Source organism: Nipponia nippon, unplaced genomic scaffold (assembly GCF_047370975.1).
Source record: "Nipponia nippon isolate SJK-2023a ecotype South Korea unplaced genomic scaffold, ASM4737097v1 scaffold_5, whole genome shotgun sequence".
In the NCBI taxonomy this organism is placed as follows: Eukaryota; Metazoa; Chordata; class Aves; order Pelecaniformes; family Threskiornithidae; genus Nipponia; species Nipponia nippon.
In genome coordinates, this window is record NW_028262369.1 from 49,581,510 (window position 1) to 49,604,904 (window position 23,395).

At 42.3% G+C, this 23,395-nt stretch overlaps 1 protein-coding gene across 2 annotated transcripts in view; it reads left to right on the forward strand.

Annotated features, from left to right (window-relative positions):
• KIFAP3 (kinesin associated protein 3) overlaps nt 1–20,057 on the forward strand; it is a 74,923-nt gene extending 54,866 nt beyond the window's left edge. Inside the window, exon 20 of one of the 2 annotated variants that reach the window (XM_087733896.1) lies at nt 18,287–20,057. In XM_087733896.1, the coding sequence (XP_087590022.1) occupies nt 18,287–18,395 (109 nt within the window). In that variant the 3' untranslated portion in view covers nt 18,396–20,057. Of the gene's footprint in view, nt 1–6,703; nt 7,023–18,286 lie in introns of those variants that run through there. The other variant, XM_087733895.1, reaches the window with a different exon arrangement.
• The last annotated feature ends 3,338 nt before the right edge of the window (nt 20,058–23,395 follow it).

Below are 23,395 nucleotides of genomic sequence, written 5' to 3' on the forward strand. Positions count from 1 at the left end.
GTGCGTAACCCTTTGCGTGGAGCCTGTGTTTGGGAAGGGGATATTGGTGCTGATCACTTCCAAATGCACAACCTTTGTTTCAGAGCATGCAGATGATAGAGAAACTAAGGGCAGTATGAGCTGTGTGCTACTCTTGGAGTCTTACTATGTGACTTACCATTTTCAACTTTTAAAATAGACACACAGTCCAGGAGATGACAGATTTCTTTATTAACCAGAACATTGTATGGGTATGTGGTCCCAACAGTCTTCATGCCCCCCCCCGGAGGTTGGGAGAAATGTGTGTAAAGTGAAGCTGGCAGGCTCCTTTGTTTCCAATAAACTTAGATATAGCCCCAGTTAAGATGCTCTTGTTTTGCCAGAAAGCTTTCAGCTGGGGAAAAAGAAATTTTGAGCGTCCTTGGGTAAAAGTTAAAGTAGATCACTTGACCTCAAATTTCAATCCCTTATCAGGGAGCTACGTTAGTAAGCTGCTTTTTAATCTGATCATATTCCAGCTAAAATGCGTAGCAAAATACATCTGGTGTACACCTAGTTAAATTAAGTATTTGTAGAATTTTCTTGTAATATCTCAAGGCGTTCTGGAGGCTCACCTCAAGAAAGAAAACAGAGAAAAAATGTAGTTTGGCTAACGACAAACTTGGTAATTGCCCATTGATGATAGCCTCTGTGAATATTCAGATTTCTCGTTAGAATTCTGTTTTCTAGGAAGACTTTTTTCTATATGATTGCTCCATGGATTTATCTGCAGTCCAGACACAGAGTCTAATTGGAAACAGTGTGGACTGCTGCAAATGTTCTGTCCTATTTGTAACAGAGCAGGGCTGAATTGTTTGATACAATAGATACTGGCAGTCAAACGGCGAATCCTAGTTTTCAGATGTGTGTCATTATCGTTTTGAACTTCTTGGCACCAGAAGCCAGGATTTCCTGATGCTTAGAGCTAATGTAAAATGCATTAGTGCTCCAAGGCATGAGCCATGGAATTGCCAGTCCCATGAGTTTGGAGAGTCAGACCCTCCCTTTTCCCAAATTTGAATTGGTGTTGGAAGGTAAAACCATACGTGCTAGAGAGCCTAATTAAAAATAATAGCAGCAAGTCAAGGCTCTTTTTATGTGTTATATAGTGTACATTTCATCCATACCAAAACATAATTCTAGGGTATTTTTATGCTTACAGTTTTAAAGCTAACAAGAACCTTATGTCAAGGATTTATTTTTAACCAGTTCCAGCTTTTAATAAATCGAGATTTTTGTTACAAAAATGGTTCATTTTTCTATTATTAATATTTGAATATGTTTTCAGAAACTTTTTTAAGGAAAGCTGAGTTATGATTTGCATAGACAAGTAGCAAGTCAGTTAATAGTAACATTTTTTGTGAGTTCAAAGAGAGATGGCCTAATAATGAGGAGATGAATATTTTTTTGTCTTTTCATTTGTTATACTTTTTTGTTATACATTTATTTGTTGTGCTTGTATCTTCTGGTCTTGGGCTTTTATATTAGGCTTTTTAATTCTGTAATAGAAATAGTTGTTTGCTAAGCCATGGGGTGAGTTCTGAAGGAGTCTTTTCCATCATTTAAGACCACCCTGTGAAATTTGAGGTAGGTGACAACCATGAGCTGACTTCTTGCTACTCAGCTTTGAATAATCTAATCCTTTCTTCTCCTTTCTGCATTCCTATGAGGAAGACTTAGGATATGTTACCTCTTTAATTTCTCTGAGGCTATTTCCTATCCTTGCAATGTGTTCAGACTGGGTCAGGACTTGCCCTTGCCTCCAGGAGAGCCTAACAAGTCAGCCAGAAAGACTCACCTTTTTAGTGCCTGCATGTCACTGAGAAGCTGAGCTAGTGTTGAACTAGTGTTGGTGCCCCCAGTGCATTACCAGGGCTTAAGTGCTTTCTGGTCACCAGCCTCATTTTCTGGAGCCAAAGAAATGGGTCTATGAGGAGAGGTTTTCAAGGACTGCGACCAAACTCAAGTCGCCTTGAAGATTTTCACTGTAAGCAATATTTAATAATACTTGTGCAAGGGAGCTCAGCCCACACTAGCTGCCATATATCAGATTGTTATACCAGTTATACTGCATTAAGCAGATAGTGAAAACCATGTGCTCTGTTGTAGGATGCTAGTTCTAGCAGAGGTCTGGGGCAGCCTCTGCCATTGCAGTTCCACCATGTTAGATTTAGGAAAATTCGGGGGAATTGGAGCAGCAGCCGTATCCAGACGTGCAATCGATGAAGCGGTTGTCTTTCCCATAACCCAGCAGGGATATTGCAGCCATCTCCTGTGGAGTTCCTGTCCCAGGAGACACTGGACCTACATACCTAGACCTGCTGCACAGCCTTAGGTGGGTAGGGAAGTCTTTTTTTTAAGTCAAGAGTAAAACAGGAGTTTAAAAAAGTTAAGGTATTTATAGGCACCTATGCTCACTGGGTTGGCACACAGGGTTTTTCCCCCCCCGTAATTTTCTAAAAGGGAAACATGAAGTAATAGCATTAGCAGTACGAACATCTATATATCCAGCAAATTAGGTGGAGTGTCCTAGGGGCTGCATTTTTCAAAGACGTTGCCTTCCCTTCACAGGGTTTCTTGGACTTTCCTTTGAAACCTAGAGTACTGACTACTGTCAAGAGTTGAGAACGCTACCTTGCATGATCAATTCCTGCATCGTGAAGTACAGAACAACTTTGAAGGGAATTGTAAAAGTATCTAGCCTTAAATTCAATTTGTAGATTTACTTGCATGCTTGCTATTCTGGACATACACTGAAGCAAGCAGGGATAATTGTTGTTTCTGGTACTTGTCAGCATAAAGGAGAAGCAGCACATAAGTGAAGACCTGGAAAGTTGGCGTTTTTCTAATACTGCCACCCTCACTTTAGGGACGCAAGGCATTGCTAGAAATAGAAATGCTTTGTTTCTGGTAATCTAGCTTGTGTTTTTTGCAGGTTTAGTTTACTGAACTTATTTCTGAACTACTCTTAGTGGAGTTGTACTGTTGTGTATGATGTCTATAAATAGAATTATTTCAGAATATAATGTACACAGAAGCAGTGATAAAATACATAAACAGCATCTCTTGTTTTCCTCAAAGGTTTGGAGCAGAATGCAAACAGACCGTAAGGTATGTTTTCCATTCAGCAGAAAATACATGGCTGAGGAGGTTGTTTTGACAGCTTGTATCCAGGTGTTTTTTCATTGGCTAGGAAAAGACTTTTGTGATTAGATTACCAGCTTTGAATCATCTTACTGTCTTTCAGAAGCAGATGGGCATTAGGCATAGATTTGAAATTTTCATCTGTTATTAAAATCTGTATTCAAGGCTCCTGGTTCTGATAACTCTTAATATAGAGTGAAAGTTTTATGATTGTAGCAAACAAAAAATCCCTCACCTTTGGCTAATGTGATGACAGCTTAGTGTCTGAGCTGCAAGGGAGAAAGACCAGCTGAAAGACATCTTCAAGGATCTATGGTCATTTATCAAATTTTAATCACCTTCTAGAGACTAATTACTTTAAGACACAAACTTAATAGTGATGGCTAAATATCTTACAGATATCCACAGTGTTTTTCTTACCCTTTGGGGAAGAGACTACTTTTTAACCTTTCCCAGCTATAACTAGATAATGGTACAAACTTTAAGTGCAAAAGCCAATTTTTTGTTAATATCTTCATCAGAGTTCCCAAATCCTCTCTGTGTGTAGCTTTAGAAAGATTAATAGTTAGGAATGCTGGAGCTAGCCAAAATGTGTGGTGGTTTTTTTCCTTCCCGAGGAAGTTTTCTCCAGTGCAGAATCCTTTAACCTCGCTATAAAAATGTAGCAGAGCTGCCGTTGCACAATCTTCGTTTTCACTAAGACAAGGCGTTTCTGTGTGTGTGCTGTTCCCGGCGTGTGCGCTCACATCTCCTCTCAACAGAGATCTGATTGAAGCTTCTTCCCAGGAAGCACTGAGGTTTGGCATGTCAAACAAAACCAGTTTTATGGGGTGACTGTCTGTCTGTCTCTGTCCTTGGTGGAACATCTTTCCTCTTGCCTGGATTTACAGCCTAAAACTGTAGCTGCGTTTCTTCTTTTTGCCATGGCAGGTCATTGTGATAGTTTGTGAGCTAAGTATGTGGAGCCAGGGCCTTGTAGGCTGCTCTGCATTGGCTTCAATTAAGCAGTGTCTGTTGTTGGCAAGTATAGGCATGCATAATCAAGCTGTTGTGTCTTGAGTTGGCGGAAACTGCAGTGATGTGGGCTTCAGTAACTTAATACATGGCCATAGGTCCTGGTGGGAGCACAGGGAAGGCTGTTACTGTGACTTAGCTTATCTCTAGCTAAGCTGCCCACATGTGATGTCTGCATGTGCTAAAAGTCCACACTGAATGGCAAGACTAGTCATATCCACAGGCTTTTTTGCTTGGATACCCTGATGAAAATCAGATGTGAATTTTCATGGAGGAAAGACCTAGGCCTGTAGCCTTCCATTCCTGTTGATTCCTGCAATGTGGTGTCAACTCCCAGTCGTGAGCCACAGCTGAATAGCTCCTGTTCAGGTCAGGTACAGGAACTGCATCAGGTGCTGGCAAGTGCTTACTTTGTGAATGTTTATCAAAATGTTTTTAAATGGTTGTACCTTTAACTTATATCCTACATCAACATTTGCACTATCTTCCATATAGATCCTTATCTTCAATTAGATTTGCTAAAAGCAGTCACATGTTGTACTTCTCAAGCATTGAAATTAGGATTTCATCTCTTCCTTGCTTTACTCTCTAAACCCTGCAGGATATATTGCTGATATAAAGAACCTTCTTCCTAAGGAAAGGACTGAAGGAGTTGGTGACCCTGCTATGGGGTATTTCTCATCCATGTTGTATTTTCAGTAATGTGTGCAGTTTATTTAGAAGTTTGAACATTCCCTTCACAGCCTTTCAGCAGCCAAGTGCCATCTTGCAGGCTGTCTCCGAAGGTGTAAAACTAATACATCAGTAGACAGTAAAAGTGAGCTGCCTCAGGCAAGCCTTTACTGCCATCAGTGGCAGAAGAAACTTTGTTTCATAGTTCTTGGAAAGATTAGCTTAGGTCAAAAAACATGTTCTCATGTGGGGATCTGTGCTACAGTAGAATTGAAAGCATCCACATCTCTGTCCTCAGCATTTGAATAGAGGCAGTAATGCTTTCCTGTCTTAGAGGCAGACATATAGTAAGTATAAAATCTTGTAATTAATGGAAAGAAAAACTAATTGTAAATTATTATTAAATATTACTAAGTGTAAATTATTATTACAATATGATTCTATTTTAAAACATTTTACCATAGTGATATTTCATACAGTTCTGTGCATTACTTTTTCTTTCCCATACTTAAACTTTATTTTAAAAACAAAACCAAATCTTTTTTGCCTTTGCAATATGGTCAGCAGAGTTGTACTCAGCTTCTACCATTTGGACACTATTTAATTTGCATTTCCCAAGAGAATTGAATTAGGTTTTATTAGTAAATTGGGCCTATAACCTTGTAGGCAGGTTTTATTAGTTTATCACACATCAGTATTAGCAAATTGTAAATCCCACTGAAACGAATTTGAAAAGGCCTTAAAGAGAAGTCCAGAACCAATGAAGTTTCTGGAGACAAATAAGGGGGTTTCTTGGTTTGCGTTGTTTTGTTGGGTTTTGGGTTTTTTTTGATCCCACAAAAATGTTGTTAGTGGTAGCAGAGTCGTATCTTTTATATCATATTCTGTTGTCCTAACTGCCTACATCTTTAGTTTTAAAGAAGTTAAACTGAACATGGTCAGGAGCATTTCACTAAATTTCTGATATGGCTCTATATGGCTTGACATAACAGAGATAAAGCACTCTTCTCATTTGGACAATACAGCATTTACTGACTTTTCACGTGAAACAGGCAGGTAAGTTTTTTCTTTTTGTTTATCAGTGCCTGTTCAGGTGGTACATATGCTTGGAATTAAGATCTTGCATCTAAAATATAGTAATAAGGAGGTAGGAACTGCTGCCTTTTGGAGGGTTTTGATCACAGTCTGGAACAAGCTTATTGAAAGACTTCACTTGATTTCTTCAGATCCTGGATCATGGCCTAAATCAAAATTCACTGTATAGTTGTTTTCCTTCAGTACTTAAATGTGGGAGTGGTGCTTCCAGAACATGAGTGCTTCATCACTAAGAGCTTTTGAATGTGAGCTTGAATTTCTTCATGTCTAGTTCATAATAATTTGTTTCTGTACCAGTACTAAACTAGAGTTATCTCTTTCCTTTCCCTGCTTTTTTTTAGGTAGTGGTCATATTCCCTGCTAGCTGTCACTTTATTAGGTTTTTTTTTGTACTGTCTTTTCAAAGTCATGTTTATAGGAATTAAGTACTGCAACCTGGTCATATTATAATCCAGTTTAGGCCTCACTAATATGTATTTGACCAAATTATGCTGTTATGGTGTGGACAGTTATTGTAGCATTTTTGAAGACCAGGAGTCTGATTATTCAAGGGGAAGAAGATTTTGCTTTATGACCCGTATTCATCAATGAGATTTTCCCAGGGTTTGGAGATCTGTGCTTACTGCACCACGGAAGGATTAAGGCCCAGCACTGCCTGTAATTTGGGAATATTCAGATGAGGACAATATTCTTCAGTATTCTATATACAGCAACTTCTTTTATGTGCTTGGGTGCTTATTTGTTATTATTCTGTTCTTAGACTGTATCAGGAGAAGCTTCCAAGCAGCTCTCCTTGTATCCCCCAACATGCAGACGACGTCCACAGTGCAACACACCGTCCTGGCCCCAAAGAGCTGATAGCCAAGGCGGGCAGGGAGCCAAAGGCAAGGAGAAGAGAAGTTACTCATCCAAAGTCAGGTGCCAGAGGCTGGAGCAGAGCAGTGCCCTCCGGACTGCTCTCGCAGTGCCCCAGTGACCGGACCACACCACCTCTCCAAGGTGTGTGGTCCGTAATCATGAAGGATCATGTTGCAGTTGTTTCATTTACTGTAAGAGCTGTTTAATTGATCTGAACAATTACACTAGTATGCTAAGAGCTTAAATAGCTTGCTTGGGAATTTTTAAAGGTGAATTTTTTTCAGCAAGTTGCAGATGCCATTTGGGAAGAGAGTTAGCATTGAAGTTTTAATGTTCTTTTGGAATATAGGATACTTGGGCCTCTTTCACTTGCATTCACTTCTCTTACATTTTTAGTTGCTTTTTATTTTACTGTATTCCACCTGCAGTTGGCCTCATTTAACCGACATGGTTTAGGTGGCTATTAAGAATTTTAAGAGAATACCAAAATGCTGTAGCAGTTAGCTCAAGTCCTTTGGAATGTCTTACCAAAAAATCCCCCAAACCTGGGTCTGTCTCTTCTGAAATGTAACATTAATTAATTCCCACGTTCTGTCTGCTGCTCTTAGTCCCTCCAGATGTGCTACTAGGAATAGACTGGCTCCCTGGTTACAAGCCATCTGGGCTCTGTAAACTGATTTGCACTTATATTAAACAATAAGTGAACAGAATGCGGAAGAGTTATTAAGGCAAATGTACATTGCTTATAAATCTCAAAGTAAAAATATTAAAATGTAGTAAATGGGAATGGAATGTGCAAATGAAGACCTGCTTGTTTTTAATGAGTTTAGCTGTGACCTTCTCGATTTCAACCAAAAGAAAAGAATTTTATTTTTCTCTTTAAAAAAAAAAAAAAGAAAAAGAAACTATAAAACTGCTTACAGAAGTATCTGAGACAAAAACAAGGAAATATAATGTTCTAAACTTGACTGGTCCAAACCACTCAAGCTGCTGTGACAGCTCATAAAACTGAGAGTAGTTTTTAACTGGACTCTGTTTTACATTGCCAGAGTGAATTTTCCTTGCAGGAAGTAGCCAGAAGGTTTATTTAGTTTCCAGACTGCTGCTTTGATCTTTCCATTCTGTCACTTCTCAGGTTACATAGCCCTTTTTCACTGCAGTAAATCTGCAACAGTTAATGAGAATAAAATTTCCTCCTTCTCACTGATCGCATGCTGTTAAATGCCAAACCACAGCCAGCAGCATATTTGCAGAATTCAGCTGCACTGTACAAAAACAGCACAATCAGTTTAATCTTGTTGTTTTTGTAATTCATTTTATTGAGCTTTCCTTTTTCAAGTGACCTATTTTATCAAGACAAGTGGTTGCAAGGCCAGACCTGGAAGAAAGATTTAGAACTGTAATAAAGCGAAGGGTGTTTTGTATGCATGCTCACAGGATTCAAAATTAAACCTATAATGAGTAGTTTTAAAAAGTCCCGTGTATCAGTGGGATATTTCTTATGGTTATTATCTGAACTTAACATGTGCTGCGAACAAGTCTTTAGTATAACAATGAATGTAACATATCAAATCAATTTCTTTGCCAAATAGTTAAAATTGTTTTGATTCTAAAATTTGATTCTCGGAATCTGTGTTTATCAGCTTCAGCCATTCAAGTATGATGACTGAACCACCCTTTTCTCTTCCCTCTGGAAAACTTATTTAATTTTTTTAGATCTTATGGTCTAAAAAAAGAAAAAAATTCTAATTTAGAGAGTTTATTTGCCTTCTGGGGTTTGAGCTTTAAGTTTTATTTTTTCCAAGACTCCCTGCCCAACCTTTGGCCTGGAAACATATTATTTTTTGTTCATTTAATTAAAGTTGAAATTTTTGCATAATAATGCTACTCCGAGGTATAGATCTCCAAGAAAATATTCCACATCTGTATTCATATCTGGCTTGTTCCCTAATGTAGGCAGTGTTAGCCCTAAGAAAGCAGTAAGAGCCATTGAGATTTACTTCCTTCTTAGTTTACACTAAAATCATCGCTGATTTGGGATAGATTTTGACAAGATTTCACTAGGGCCCTGTGTTGATATATAAAAGTGATTGAAATCTGGACAATCATCTGTGGTGGTAAAAAATATTTGAAGTTTATTCATCAGTAATAACGCTCCAACTGCATTTGCTGTGTGCGCTTTAGTGAACACTGCAAAGCCCCTAGTAATGTTAACTTTCAGAAAAGACTTTGAAAGCTTTTATTGGCTGCAGCTGTAAGTCAAAGCAGAACAGATTTTTTGACTCTCCCTCCCTCCTTCCCTCCAGCATCTGGATTATCAGCGACATTGAGTTGCCTGGTGCTTGGTACTGAGCCCTGGAGACAGCATGACTATCAGCCAGTAACCTGTTGGCATGGCTTTTCTGGGTATTTGTGCACAAGAGGGAGTTTTTTTCCCCATTTTTATTGAAACGCAGAGCTGAGTGGCAGTGCTTGGACTTGAGGAGCTTGTATAAATATTTAAAGGAGTAATTCTTCAGCTACGAGTGCTTCAATGCAGGGCACTGAACACTTGCATTTCCACTTCAGCACTTTATCTCAGAGTACATTTTCACAGTGACCCACTGCTGCATGGGAAGCCAGAAACACTTCCCGTCTGGAAACGGGAAGGCTAGTCGGAAGCCTGTGGTAGACGTGGACCAGATCCTGAGCTGATCTAGTCAGTGACACCAGTCACCTCTATGAAGCTGTCACTTCAGGATCTTACTCTGCTCAGGCTGTTGGCTGAAGCTTCTGTACCCAACGTAACACCGACATTGCTGGAGCTCAGTAAAAGAGATGCTTGAAACCTTCCCAAGCCAGACGTATTACTAGTTATATTACTAAGGCAATGTACTCTTCAATTTATGGAGTTGACACAAATACTTTGGACTGTGCAAGGAGAGAGGGGGAGGGAAGGACATCATCTTTGCTTTTATTGCCTGCTCCTCCAGCCTTTTTTATTTGCTTTAGTTCTTAATTACTTTTTAAGAAATTGATGTATCTAATCAGTGGGTTTGGCCATTTGTTGAGCCAACAGCACAGGAGATGTTTCTGTCAGGCTTATAATGGGAAGTCAGCACTCTTGGTTTCCGTTCCAGCTCTGACTGTGCACTTGACCTTTTAACAAATCCTGTACAGAACAGCTGAGAAACTCCCATCCGCATGGTGGAACTGTGAGCCTGGGTGTGGGAATGCTAGTGAAGTTATCCCGATGCCTTTCAAAGAAGGAAGACGGTTATATGAAATGACTTGAGTTGCTGTTTTGCCTGCTGGCTGTATTCTCGATTTGTTGCCTTTCTAGCAGATCAGAAATATTCTTTTTGTCGTCTTTGAGGGGTGCTACAGAATAAGCAAAAGTCTTTTCTGTCTACGTTAGTCTAATTTGAGTCTTCTCATTACTGTAGTTTGTCACTTGATATCTTTAATGTTTGGGGTGTTTTTTCTCTCAATACTCCATCTGGGAAACTGAGGTCATGGAGAAAAGGCACAACTTGCCCAGGATCACACAGCAGGTAACTGACAGAGCAAGAAACCGAGCCCAAGTCCCAGGCTGCTTTCACAGAGCTAGGATGGCAAGCTCTACAGCTTTCAAGCAAGGCTCTTACTGAATTTGGCTAAGCAAGGTCATTTGTTTATTACTTCAGTGCTTTCTTACTATTCAGTTGGGAAATATATATATATTTTTTTTTTTTAAACGTTGCCTCCCCACCAGTGAATTTTGGCATGCTTATTGCTTGGTGCATAGCTGGAGCCTGACACAGAAGAGACAGTGCTCATTTCTCCACAATTGTCAGATTTGCATTTGTTTATAATTAAATGGCAGAAACAGCAGTATTGTGCTGAGATACAACTGGGCACCAGAAGCAACTGGAAACTTTAAGTCATTAAGTGCACTGAAGAAAGTCGGATCACGTGGAAGGAGAGACATGATCATATCCATAAAAGCTGTATCATGATGCACAAGGGAGCTAAAGTATTATTACACAGGTTCATTCTGACATTTTCTGTCTTTTGAGCAGACACAGTATTACTGTTTAAGGAACATTAATATTCAATGCTAATGTAGAGATGGACTTGGTATTTGATGCCGTGTGCACAGACACAGTCCCTGCCACAAAACTCCCCTCCCATTTGAGCTTGAGGGATAGAAAGCATGGGAAAAAAAAGCTTCACAGATAGGGGAGAAAAACTTGGGGCCATGAGAGGCAGCATTTAAGAGACTTGTGGTTTAGTTTAACGTCATTACCAGTAGTGGGAGAATCTACAGTTACAGGATATTATATAAAGAAACATTGTTTTTTCTAAGGCTTCTCAGTTGCGTGCTGTTTCTCCATAACCCATGGTTTGTGCTCGTACTCTGAAGGACAGAAAATTTATGGTCAGTGAAGCAAAACCAGAGGTAGCTGGCACGTAGAAGTAAATAGGATGATCTTCTCGATCGCTAGACTCTAAGCAAGGGGAAAAGCAACCAGCTTTATGCCACTTTCTGATGCCTTCCACTCTTTCATGGCTGGTGTTATGAAAATGGTATCCCATCTAGTGTTCATCTGACAGTGAGTATCAGCAGAAAGGCCAAAGAGTCCATGGGTTTCACAGGCTTTGAGCCTTGGTTGAAGTGTGGTGGTTAGCTGGTACCTGCAAAGGATTAGCTAACTATTTCTTGCCTGGAGATAATTGAAGAAGCTGGAGGTCTGTGTTTGGTTAGGGAATTAAAAACTTTTTCCACCTTCTGTGCTTTGATGCACACCGTGCATCACTGTATGATGGGTCCAGGCCTGGATGCCCCCAGCTCCCCCTGCCTTTCTGTACCCTGGTCTCTGCGCAGAGGAAACCTGTGGAGGGAAGGAGGGAGCTGCAGCATTTGCTAACCAGTCTCCTAATCTGGCTAGCAGGACTGCAGCCTCTGCTGCATCCCATACGTGATTATACTACCCTGCACTGCAATCATTGTCTCAGACCTACAGTCTAGCACCTTTCATCAACACATTAAAAAAAAAAAAAAAAGCCACTGAGAGGAAAAAATACAGAGTTTGCTGCGAGCAAACTCCCGTGTCTTTTGTTGGCAAGTATAAACAATAAACCGCATCTCAGTTGTACAGGTTATAATGCTGCCCGTTCCTCGAGATTAGAGACTGGTGCACCATTTCTATGGCTTAGGTACCTCCTGAGGGAGAAATACAGCCTTCGGTATTCACCTGAACAAAACTTGTTTTGTCTGTTATACACAGGAACTTGATACAGCATTATAGATTACAGGGGGTTTATGGCATGAGAGTTCATAAGGCAGTATAGGATTGTAACTGTACTGTATGTTACCAACAGCGCTGTCACACACGAGTAGATTCACAGAAGGGAAACATTAGGGCTTCAAGGATGTGCTGCACGGAATTCTGAATGCCTGCCTGGGGTGAGGGGGGGGGATGTTTTGAGAGCGAAGACAGTGTTTTTTAAAAACAATAATACATTAGGTGTATAAAGGTGTATTAGGTGTATAAAAGGAGAAGGTACAGAGGAAGCACAGGGGTTGCTATGAACTGTACTGATGTCAGGCTTCTGAAGGATGCTCCAAAACCTTCTGGCTCAGACCCCATTCTCTGATACTCAGGAGGAGTTTTGCAAAGCTGCAGGTGCGATCAATGGCAGCAAGAAAAGGTGCCATGTGTGTAAAGAGGGGCTGCATATTTATGCCTGAAAATAAACCCTCTCAGCAGCTCACTTGAGCATGTGGAGAACTTTGAGTGTGATTCCTTCTTTAGGAGCTGGGAGGGTTGCTGATGAGTTGAGAGCTGTAAGTATTGTTTGCCTGGTCTTACCAAGGTCAGAGGACATAGTGAATTATAAATGTATAGGTTGTTTTGTTTGTTTTGTTGTTTTTTTTTTTTTTTAAGAAAATAGATCTTATTTTTAATGAAGTTATAAAACTTGTATCCCCAGTGAGTAGCTGACAGCCTCTCAAACATGAGGCTGGTGTAAGACTTGTTGATGCAGAATAAGGAGGGAGGATTGACAGGGTTTTAGAACAGGTTTAGGATGAAAAGAAATGTAGATGAACTCGTGGCTGCGGTGGAAGCACTCTGTGTTTAGCTTGGATTTCATTTTCAGTGGGCAGTGATTTCAGGGTGCTTTAATTTTGGGCTTCCAACCATGAAACTGATAAGCTGAAAAGGATGAAATTTGGGCCCTACAGCCTGTAAGCTCCTAAACTGATACTTCACTCTCTAAGGTGAAGACTCTTTTCTTGGGCCACCTTCACCTGCACAGGCAGCCACAGTCTTTTACAGTACAGTGTGGTACGGTTCTTGCCATGCTGCTTCATGCCTCTTTCGTGAGCGTGTGGGCCTGTTTCCCAAGCAGTGTTTTTTGCTGGGATCGCTCTGAGGTCCATGCATCCTACTGAGGGATTTCCAATTGGACTTCAAGGGGTTAGTTTTGACCAAGAATTGCCCCAGTGACCCAGGACTTGCCTTTCTGAGGCCCTGCTTATGCCAGAGGAATTAGTACCTGTTTTAGGGCAACTTGTCAGCACCAGCCCTAGTAACAGTGTGAACTCTAGTGTGGACAGGCTCAGGTGTCTATGGCATCAGAAAAACTTAAAGAAAGCAGCCTTGCTCCATGGTCAGTCTGCACCCAGGTGCTAATTGCCCTAGTTCAGACTAAGCTCAGGAGCCTCTCTTCCTGTACCGTCCGCTCAGGAGCAGCAAAGATACCTGAACTGGAACCCCAGCAGAGGGCTGCTGGCAGAGTGCTCCCTGTCTGAGGCTGCCAAGTCTTCCAGACATACCACAAAGCCTATCTAGTCTCTGAGGCTCTGGACGCAGGAGGGAGTTAAGGAAAGTAAGTATTTTGTGGACACAGTGGGATGCTGGCTGGCATTTCCTGCTGTGAGGGGGGACATGATTGGTCTTTACATTTTAAATTATGTCAGGGCACCTAGGATCCTAGATGGGCATATTAATTTGGATGTCATGAATCAGAGTAAGTATCAATACGCAGAGCTGTTAAGAAATCTCTCCTCACTCATGCACATCAGGAACGTTTTCCTCTTCGGCATGTGTTCTTCAGTTCCCCAGCAGTACAAGCAAATTGGAAAGTTCAGCTGTCATTTGGGGAAGGTCATAGATCACACTAGCAGCCTGAGTAATCCAAGAGGTTTTAAGTATCATAGCATTTAGTTTAAAGTGAAATTTGCTCTGACAGGGGCTGGCAGACCAATAGGAAAAAGAAATATTTGTGCTTGGAGAAGTGCATGTGTAGAGACCGCGAGTATAACTGATGGCTGGAAGTGATTTCAGTCTAAAAAAAACAAATCATTAAGAGAGTGCATAGGGGTAAAATACACAGTTCATATTTTAAAGGGTCTCAAAATGAACCAGCAACTGAGGTTAGCAGTACATAGTAATTAGCTGTGCTGTTCACTGTTTAACTCCATCAGCTCCAGGCATGGTGGTAAACTTTGCACAAGAAAACAGTTGTGCTTTGACAACGTGGTTAGCAAGCACCAGTCTCTGTGTGCACGCGTGTAATTTTCTGAGACAAAACTGCCGTAACTTGCAGATTAAGTCAACGGCGTAAGTCATTTATCTGAGGAGTTTGTTGTGGTGCTGTGTGATCTGTATCCGCTATACAACTACAGGGATTGCGTGCGCTTCTGCTAGGCAGCCAGTTGAACAGGGCTGACTAACAGGAGCAAAAAATACCAACTTGGGGATGAGTATTGTTGCCTTGATGGCATAATTATGTGTCCCTAATTTTGGGGGAAGACAGGCTGATGCTTGCTCTGCTGAGCACTGAGTTTCCCTGTAGATGCTGTATAAATAAGGCCAACAGCACGTTTTTCCTGGGAGCAAGTTTTGAAGTTGATTGCTGGTATAAATCTAAGAACACATGGCACAAATCGTGATCTCAGGAGGGAGAGATCATTACCCAACAAGTGTTTACAGCTGAAAAGCTACCATCTTTCCTGGCTCTACCCTTCTGCTGTTCTTGGCAGAAGTGGCAAGGATTCATCAGGACGTGGTTTTTAAACCCCTGTCTCCACCTCCGTAGGTGATGCTTGCAGAGTCATTGCCCTTGGCCTGCCAGCCTCGTGAGTAAGCCAGGCTTCAATCTCCAGGCGCGTGTTTGCTGTTTTGTTGCCCTACCCCTCGGTTACCTCCTGGGTTCAACAGCCTTTCCTTCAACTAAGAGGACAAGCTTTTTGCTGTGGGTTGCCAGCGCAAACAATCAAATAGGCAAAGCTGGCATGTTTCAAGAGCACTAACATGTAAAAATGAAGCCAACTTTTTTTTGAAGCATGGACAAGCCTTCGTTTACTTAAGAGAAATATTTAGATAGGAGAGAGTAGTGATTTGATCAAGGTGTTTTAATGTGATTTTTCTTTTCTGTTCCTTTTAATGTTTTTTAACTGTCCAAAGCAGTTATCAGCAGATCCATCTCTTCTAGTTTTCTTCAGGACACTAACACATGTCTAAACCATTTGGAAATAACTGATATGCCTCAAAGTTTAAACTCTAGGGATCTTTACCTAATTACTTACACATTTATAAAAAAATATATTAAAAAAAAAAAAAAAGATTTGCTGAGAATATGATTGAAACCATATTTTCCCTGCTCTCATTATCAATTTAAATACATTTAAAAGTTCTTTGAATAAGGATTACTAAACTGGAAGTAGCTGGGAAAGCTCTGCCTGCAGTGATAGAGACCCATTGCCACCTGGTGGCTCAGTGTCGTTATTACACCTCAACCCCAAAAACGCAATGTTCTTTTAGTTTGGTAGCCTATAATGGAGTGACCAAAAGAAGTTCTTGAAACTCTACGGCATCAAGAGAAGCCACGTTTACATTTAAGAAGAAAGTCCTGCTTCCGGACGTGTCTCAGGCTGCTGTATTTGTTGTGTCCCTCTCTGCCACAGTAAACCTGCGGATGGCTACTGTTGTCTCCCCGTAAGCCAGGCCATGGCCCCTGCTAGCTTGACTTGCAGTCAGCAGCCTCCCTGCGTACAGCACGCACAGCCTACTCGCTCACCTACAACATCTTTCCAGAATGAAGTTTTCAGTAGGTAGCAGAAATGCAAAGAGCCCCTCTTCTACCATACTAGTCATAAAAACAACTTATCCATAACTAATGTTGTTATACTCACAGAAAAAAAACACTGAAAGATAAACCCAGAAAAGCATTTTCTGTTAAAATATCTTTTCATTATAAATCAACTGTAGATGCTTTAAGGATCTTCAGAAGAAAACAATGAAATTCCCGAGTTTAAAGGTAGCCTTAAAGGGTCCAGCTTCTCTGCGGTGTTACACGTGTGGTATCACTGGCAACTTGGAACTTGTACTAGCACAACAAAACTGGACTCTGCACTCCCAAATCCTACTACGCCTTCTTTTAGTATGTTATTAACTCCTAGTACTAACAGTACTGGAAGAACTCTCTTAAAGAATTGGCATTGTTTTACAGTAGTTATTCAACTTGTTTGTTTTCTGAACTGCCAAACAAATTGGTCAGCTTCATGCCAGGTCCTTGTTGGCTTGTTCGGAAGAGCTTTGTGGCCTGTACTCAGAAAGCTATACCTAATGGCAGCCCACGTGAGGTCCGTCTGTCTAATCCCTTTGTATGCTGCAAATCAGTAACTGGTAGAAGCAGGGACCACGCTCTGACTGAGGTGAGTGCAGGGTTTGGTGTTTCTGGAGACAAGAGTTAGATATAGACAAAGTAACAGGGTTTCTCTTGATCCCTTCTTCCAGGAGTCTTTTAAAGCTTCAAGTCTGCTAATGAGAAGGCAGCTGTTTGCCAGGTACAAAGGAGGAACCTGGAGAAGGTGCCTCAGAGGTCACCAGCTCATTTCGTAATGGACTTGGAAAAGAGTAATAGGACTTTGGAGTGGATACAGGAAGGAATGGGTGGCCAGAGGAAGGTGTGGAGCCAGAGGCATGTGTCCGTGTAGCTTTGCACCACTACAGGGTACACCACGGCTACTCTGCTGCTCTTTGCCGTGCTGAAGGGACCTATTAGCCTTTAAGGTCAGACTGATGGCTCTGTGTACAAGTTATGAGACGGGCATTGCTGTTTCAAATACAGGCAGGCAGATGTTGAAATAGCAAAGCACTTTCAGGGCGCTGCATTTCTCAAGATACATTCAGGTAAAACAGAATTTTCTCTGCAGTTTGGCTTGCTGACTGTGTCCCCTCCCTCTCAGAGGACAAATCTCAGCCTCAGACCTTCCACCTTCACACAATTATCAGAATATCCTATGAGTGAACTAGCTTCCTGAGAAACCAGGCACCAAGGATCCTTTTCTAGGACCTCACGGAGGCACAATCCAAGGAAAGTGTCTTTGCAAGGACAGAGTGATGGACATGGTCCCCCACCACTTCAGCTGAGCCCTTTCAGTCCAACCGATGCAGCGGTGCCAGCTTTTTGCTGAGCCAGGGCCTGGGGCCCAGCCATTGTACGTCTTCTGGATGGGTCATTCTTTCCCAGCCTCGGCTGTTGCATAACCCATGTTCCATATGTATAACTGGCAGCGGTAAGCACTTTGGTTCTTTGTGTTTTGACAGTCTTCAGAGGGGAAGTTCAACTTCTTTCAATGCATCTTTAGTCAGCCAATAAATCAGAATCCTTTTCCATTTCTCCTTCTACTGAAGTGGAAGTTAAAAAGTGACATAACTATGAATAGGCGGTAATCCAGTATCTTAGGCAATGTTCATTTTTCCTCTACCTCCTGCATGAGAGTTATTGTTAAGCATGAAGTATGTGCCACTTTTCCCTACACAGTTCTTGTGCTTTGGTATCTTAATTTATTGCTGTGGGACTTTTTAGGTGTAAAAGGTGCCGTTCTATATGAAAAATGAATTATTCTGTCTCGTTAGTACATAGCCTTTCAGTATATGATGAAGTCTTTCTGCCGTTTGGCTGTCAATCTTGTATCCCACCAGAAACACTGTCCTTTGCTGAACTATGTTGCCGTGCCAGATATTCTCACTTTCTCATTTCTAACTGGTATTTTCCCAGGTGCTTCAGAAATGTACCGAAGGAGGGAAATTAGATTATTCAGATGTGTTGTGTAGGGCAGGGTTACCAGTGGGCTTTGCAAGAAGCATGCTTGAAGCCTTTCCTGAAAGACATGTTAACTTTAATGTTTCTCTTTAATAGAGAAACTGAGTCACAGAAGTAAAGTCCTTTCCCAGTAAATCTGTAAAAGGATGGAAGAGACAACTTCTGTCTCTTCTGGGATTTCTATTTGACGTGAAGGCCTTCCCTCGATATGAGTTGATTTCTCTGCAGCATTTCTTTTCGCACCAAGGGAAGAGGAGACACGACAGTGCTGGCTAGAAGGGGAAGATGGCTGGCAAAGTTGCCTCACAAAACTATCTCCGTGGCAGGAAGAGTTGGAGACACCAGCGCTAGTGCGCCTTCCCTACCATGCAAAACCCTACAGTTTCTCCCTCCTCTTTTTTTGCAGCATCGGAGTTGATGGATTTGGTCAATCACCAGGAGTTCCTGGCCGCCCAGCGACTGCTTATGGATACCGCCCGGATGAACCTTACTACTACAGCTACGGAGCACGATAAAACAGCCCGCTCTGCAGTCCAGGATGCTGCCACCTGCCCTGGAGGAACCAGCGTGTGCGGGGCCGGCACTGTATCTATCCGTTGGTAATGCATGATTGTACCACGATGGGTCCATCGTTATGTATCCTTTGGCGTCTGTAGCTCCAGATAAACCTAGCCTTTTCTGGGTCCAGCGTTTTAGTGACAGTGTTTACTCTTTGGTTGCTCTTTGTTATCATTTTTGTACAGTTTTTGCTCTGTGACTTGAAAGCAAGAATTGGAAAGCTACTGGACTGGAAAGTGTCACGTTATGTATATTAAGCTACTAATTTAATTTCTACTAAATATAAAAACCTGTGTGGTCAGCAGTGGTGAATGTGTTTCTAACCAATGTTTCATTTGTTTTACAAGGCATTTAAGGGGAACGCTTCATGTGAAGTGTGTTTAACATGGACGGTTTCCCTCTCACACTTCAGCAACAGGAACACTGTTAAGCCCCAGCATCTCCTGGCACTGCCTTGACACGGAGTTACCAAAGTCCGGTCCTGGGTCTGAAGACCTTAATAATGGAAAAGTGACACAGATTCACTCCCCTGGAGCTTCAAACATTTACAATCAAGTTTAAATGCTTGAAAACACTTAAAATTAGAAATGACACTACAAAAGAATACCTTTACCATAGTGTTTAAATAGAGTTCTGTGGGCTGTGAGAGGAGAGCCACATCCTCAGGACTAGCAAGAGAAAAAAACCCACTGTAGCTTGGTTCAGAATCCAGATGCAGAGCCTTCCCCCCAACTTCTCCATCCTAAAATGCAAATGCATCCTCTCCTGTGTGTTCACAGGGTTTCAGCTGGATCTAAGCACTAATCACTGACTGAGCAGCAGAGACAGGCCAGGACACCTTCACGCTGGACTTGCAATGCGGTGATTGCATTAAGCCATGTTTTGAAACACGCTACGTGCAAACAGATTTTAGGCTAAAGCTATTCTTAAGTTGTGTACCCCCACCCAGAACAGACACAAGGAAGGGTACGGAAATGCCCTCTCTGCCACAGCCATCAAGACAGCAGTTCAAATTTTCACTTTTTAAAAGGAAAGCTACCTCTACCTCATCTTTTTTTTTTTTTTTTTTTTAAATGGCTATTGATTTGCAGAATTGTTCCTTTCCTCTTTTCTCCCTCATTTCTGGCTTAAACAGAAAATAGACTTGCATCAGGGGCTGATACTACTAAAACAGTAGCCAGTAATTCCCGTAAGACTGGTGTATGTGCTAGGAAGGTGATCTTCAAAGGCATGGGGTTGTTTAGGAAGCTGACAGGCTACGAGTCTTACGCTTCAAAAAAACAAGATTGTTTTGAAACCTTGCTCTGTCTTTTAAAAGCACGCAGGTACTTTTATATGCACTGTTACTCACTATGTTTCATACTGCATGACTGGAAACGATTCTAAAATTAGCCATGGTATTTCTTACCAGTTTTCAGCCTCCTCCCTGCGCTGGCTTCATGTTCATGGCTTCACTTACTGGAGGTAGGTGAAAGAACAGCATTGCCAAGATTAACTAGTATTTTTTTAAATCATTTTCTGTACAATTTTTAACTAATTCCTATGCAGTTTCTTAGAAAATGTAAGATCCTACTAGAAACACTGCAGAAAACTTGAATTAAACTAATGCGTTTCCAGTGTTGTACCTTTCTAGATTCTTTCCATTGGTCTGAGCCCACACTTTATCTGCCCAGCAGTTGTGCCACATTTAGTCAGAAGCTTTCAGCTATTTTTATAGTTATAGCTGTGAGAGAAATTACCCAAACTGCGTGTTCAGACAGAGGCTTTTCTTTTGAGACTGGCACTCGCTCATCAGGCTTTTCCAGAAAATTAGTATGAAGTTATTTAAAGCAGTTGCCCTTCTCATGGAATGTGTTTTTGGGGAAAAAAAATATGAAGTGGGTCCTTGGAGTATATGCAAACTATCAATGAAACTGAAGGAGCCTTTAATTGGAAACTTCAGGTTAACGAGGAACTACAGTTGAGCTTCAGCAAATGGGTGGGTGTCTGTAATGGTAATACAGTTGTGACCATGCTGAGAATAAATGGCAGTGGAAAAATCTCTGGCTGCACTTTTAGTATTCAATGTTAGGAGTTTATGAGAAAAGAAGAAAAGATCAAGTATTTGTAGCTTTGCCTGGCAGCCGCTAAGAGAAGAACATCATTTATCTGCAAGCAGAGCTTGGTAAAAATTACTCAGCACTTGGTAGCCTGAGGACAGAGCCTGCTAGCCAAGATGAAAACCAGCTGTGCCGCTATACTCTCTAAGACAGGAGAGAGGCTGATTTTCCCTTTAATTACAGTTCCTGAGCCAGAAAGGGGAAAAAGAAAGATCTGAGCGCATGGACGTTTCAATCTACATCACATGTCCTGTGGGTGTCAGAGGGAGACTGGAGAGTCTGACCTGTAGGGTAACTTTTTAATTATTTGTATTTATGGATTCAGTCCCTGAGTACTGTATCCTGCATAAAATGGGGCGAGGAGGGATCTGCTTTCTTTTAGCAGCTTCTATAACTTTTGTTCTTTCCTCCTCTTCCTGGTTTCTCTCCCTGACCTTGCGTAGCTCCGCTTTTCTTTCCCTACAGCAGCAATCCCTAGCCACCCTGGGAGTATCCTCTTTCCCAGTCTGCTGCTAATTAATTAATGAGTTTGGTTAGGCAGGTGTTTTAGATATAATTAGGCTGTAAAGTTAATAGCACAATGAAATAAGCATAGGCTGAGAAGTTCATATGTCTGACAGCTATTATTCAGGCTTTCTGCAGATGTACGGTATAATTTCAGTGAGCAATCTACTTAATGCAGCAGCCTAAGATCTTGGTTTAAATTATTACTTGTACCATGCTAGTACTTAGGGGCTTACTAGGGCAACAGAGGGTGGGGAAAAGCAAAAGTAAACAAATGTCCTTGGCCTAGAGAGCTTATGAAGGACCTGATTCAAAGTCTCTTAAATATCGGTGTGTGCGTGGGGCTGATAACAGTGTAACAGGCGCATTTCGTTCTGAAATAAGACTGCCGTGATTGTGTTTAACTGAATCTGTTCTGCATTAAATGAAGCAGGGACAAGATGTATCTTCTTCTGGGATAAGGAGGACAAGCTCTGTTTAGATACAAGAAATTTCAAGCCCCTCTGGCAGGTTCTTTAATGGAATTCCTGTAATATGCCACTGGTAAGCTCAGCTGCCCACTCATCACAGTGAGGCTGAGAATAGCTACAGCCTTCATTCCTTCCATGACCACCCTCAAGAAAAATAAAATACAGCAAAGCTGACTTGCTGGTGCAACTTGTGTTGCAGCTGTCAGCCCTTAAAGTTGTTGTGATCTGCTCGTTTTCTCTTCATGAGGTTCAGGAGAGAGCGCCGAGGCAAGGCGGGAGGCGCTGGAACCGCCCACCCGCGCAGGCGGTGGAAGACAGCGCTGCGTTGCACGTAGTTCACAGGTGGAAGGTGACGTTTGCAACCAGTCAGTCTAGAAACCCACTTGAATGAGAACACAGACTTTTGGGGAGTTGGTACGTTGGGGCCCCTGCCTCCTAAAAAGAGAAACCCATTTCTGTTTATTAGGAAGTTGAGTACTTGAGAAATATCCTTAGCAGCAAAAAGCTACTGTAACGTACTTGTAACTGACGCGACTGTGCGGCAGGAGGACATCACTGGAAAAGACATGGGCTGCAGTTCAGGTTGGTGCTGGGAGCACCACCCCAACCTTCTTTCTTCCCTCTGCCTTCTCCAGAGGCCCTGTGGCCTGGAAGAGCTCGGGAACATCTCTACCGTGCAGCTAGCGACGGCACCAGAGTCTGCTGGGCAGCGCTCCCCCACCGGCCTTTCAGACCTTACAGGCTCTGCTCCCTAGATGGGCTTTTCGCTCCATCCTCTTCTGCAGTTACCAGCTGTCTCCCCGCTACGCCAATCTTGTCTTGCCCAATCGACTTAACCAGTTACAAACCTAATGAGGCAGTTGCTAAGAGCTCTGTAATCCTGCAACTAGCAGGACCTGTCTACTCTTTCTTCTGCCCTTGAAAGAGAAGGAAAGGGGGTTCACACCTACTTCGTTAGGTCCTAAGTTACTCTCTGGAGAAGCCTATGTTGGCTGTTCTTAGGAAGGGCAAACCGCAAAGTTGGAAGGACAGAAGCCCAGCTCCTCTGTCCGTACAGCGCCTAGCACAACAGGGCCCTGAGCAGGGCACGCGCCTCACTACCTCGTCGGTTTGAATGGAACAACGGACTCGCACGGGAGAAGCGGGTAAAGGGACGGAGTGCTTCTCCACAGAGGCAGCCCAGCAAAGTCCGTACGCCCTCAATGATGCAGAGCAGCCAAGGTTTGCTTTCTTCCCAACAGCCACGTGAATTGCACCGCAGCCCGCAGCCTGTGGCCAGAGCCAAGCATTGCGAGTAGTATCAGCTGTTGCTTACTTGAGAGTTTTTTTGTCTTTACCTGCAGTTGTTCAGGTCTTCCAGCCTTCTGCCTTTCCCCTGCCACAAACACACACACACACAGAGGACATACAAATCCACGCTTAGGCCCTTGAATAAACTGCGGCAAGGAATGCCCGTGGTTCCCTTTATTTTGCACTTTGGGGCCAGGGCCCTTTGGCATGATTGTCTGTCCCATTTGTGCCAAAGACTTCAGATCTTTCCTACCTTTGAAAGAGGCGGGTGGCATATCTGAACTTCACTGTAGTTTCTGTGCCTGTATGCATTATGTCACCCCGTAACATAGGACATACTTTGCCTCGCACACTACGCAGGACCCATTCTACTTTCCTTCACCCTCCTCTTCCCATCATCTTTTTGCTTTACTTGAAAAGACCCAGATCGTCCAGCTGCCAATGCACCCCTCTGCCAGAGGAGCGGGCTCCTCCTAGCGCTCTGCCCCTTTGTTAACCCTGAGGGGCCAGCTTACAGACCTCCAGCGCACAGCAGCGGGAGAAAGCCTTCCCCTTTGCTTGCCCAAACAGATCGTGAAGCTCAGCTGAATGGAG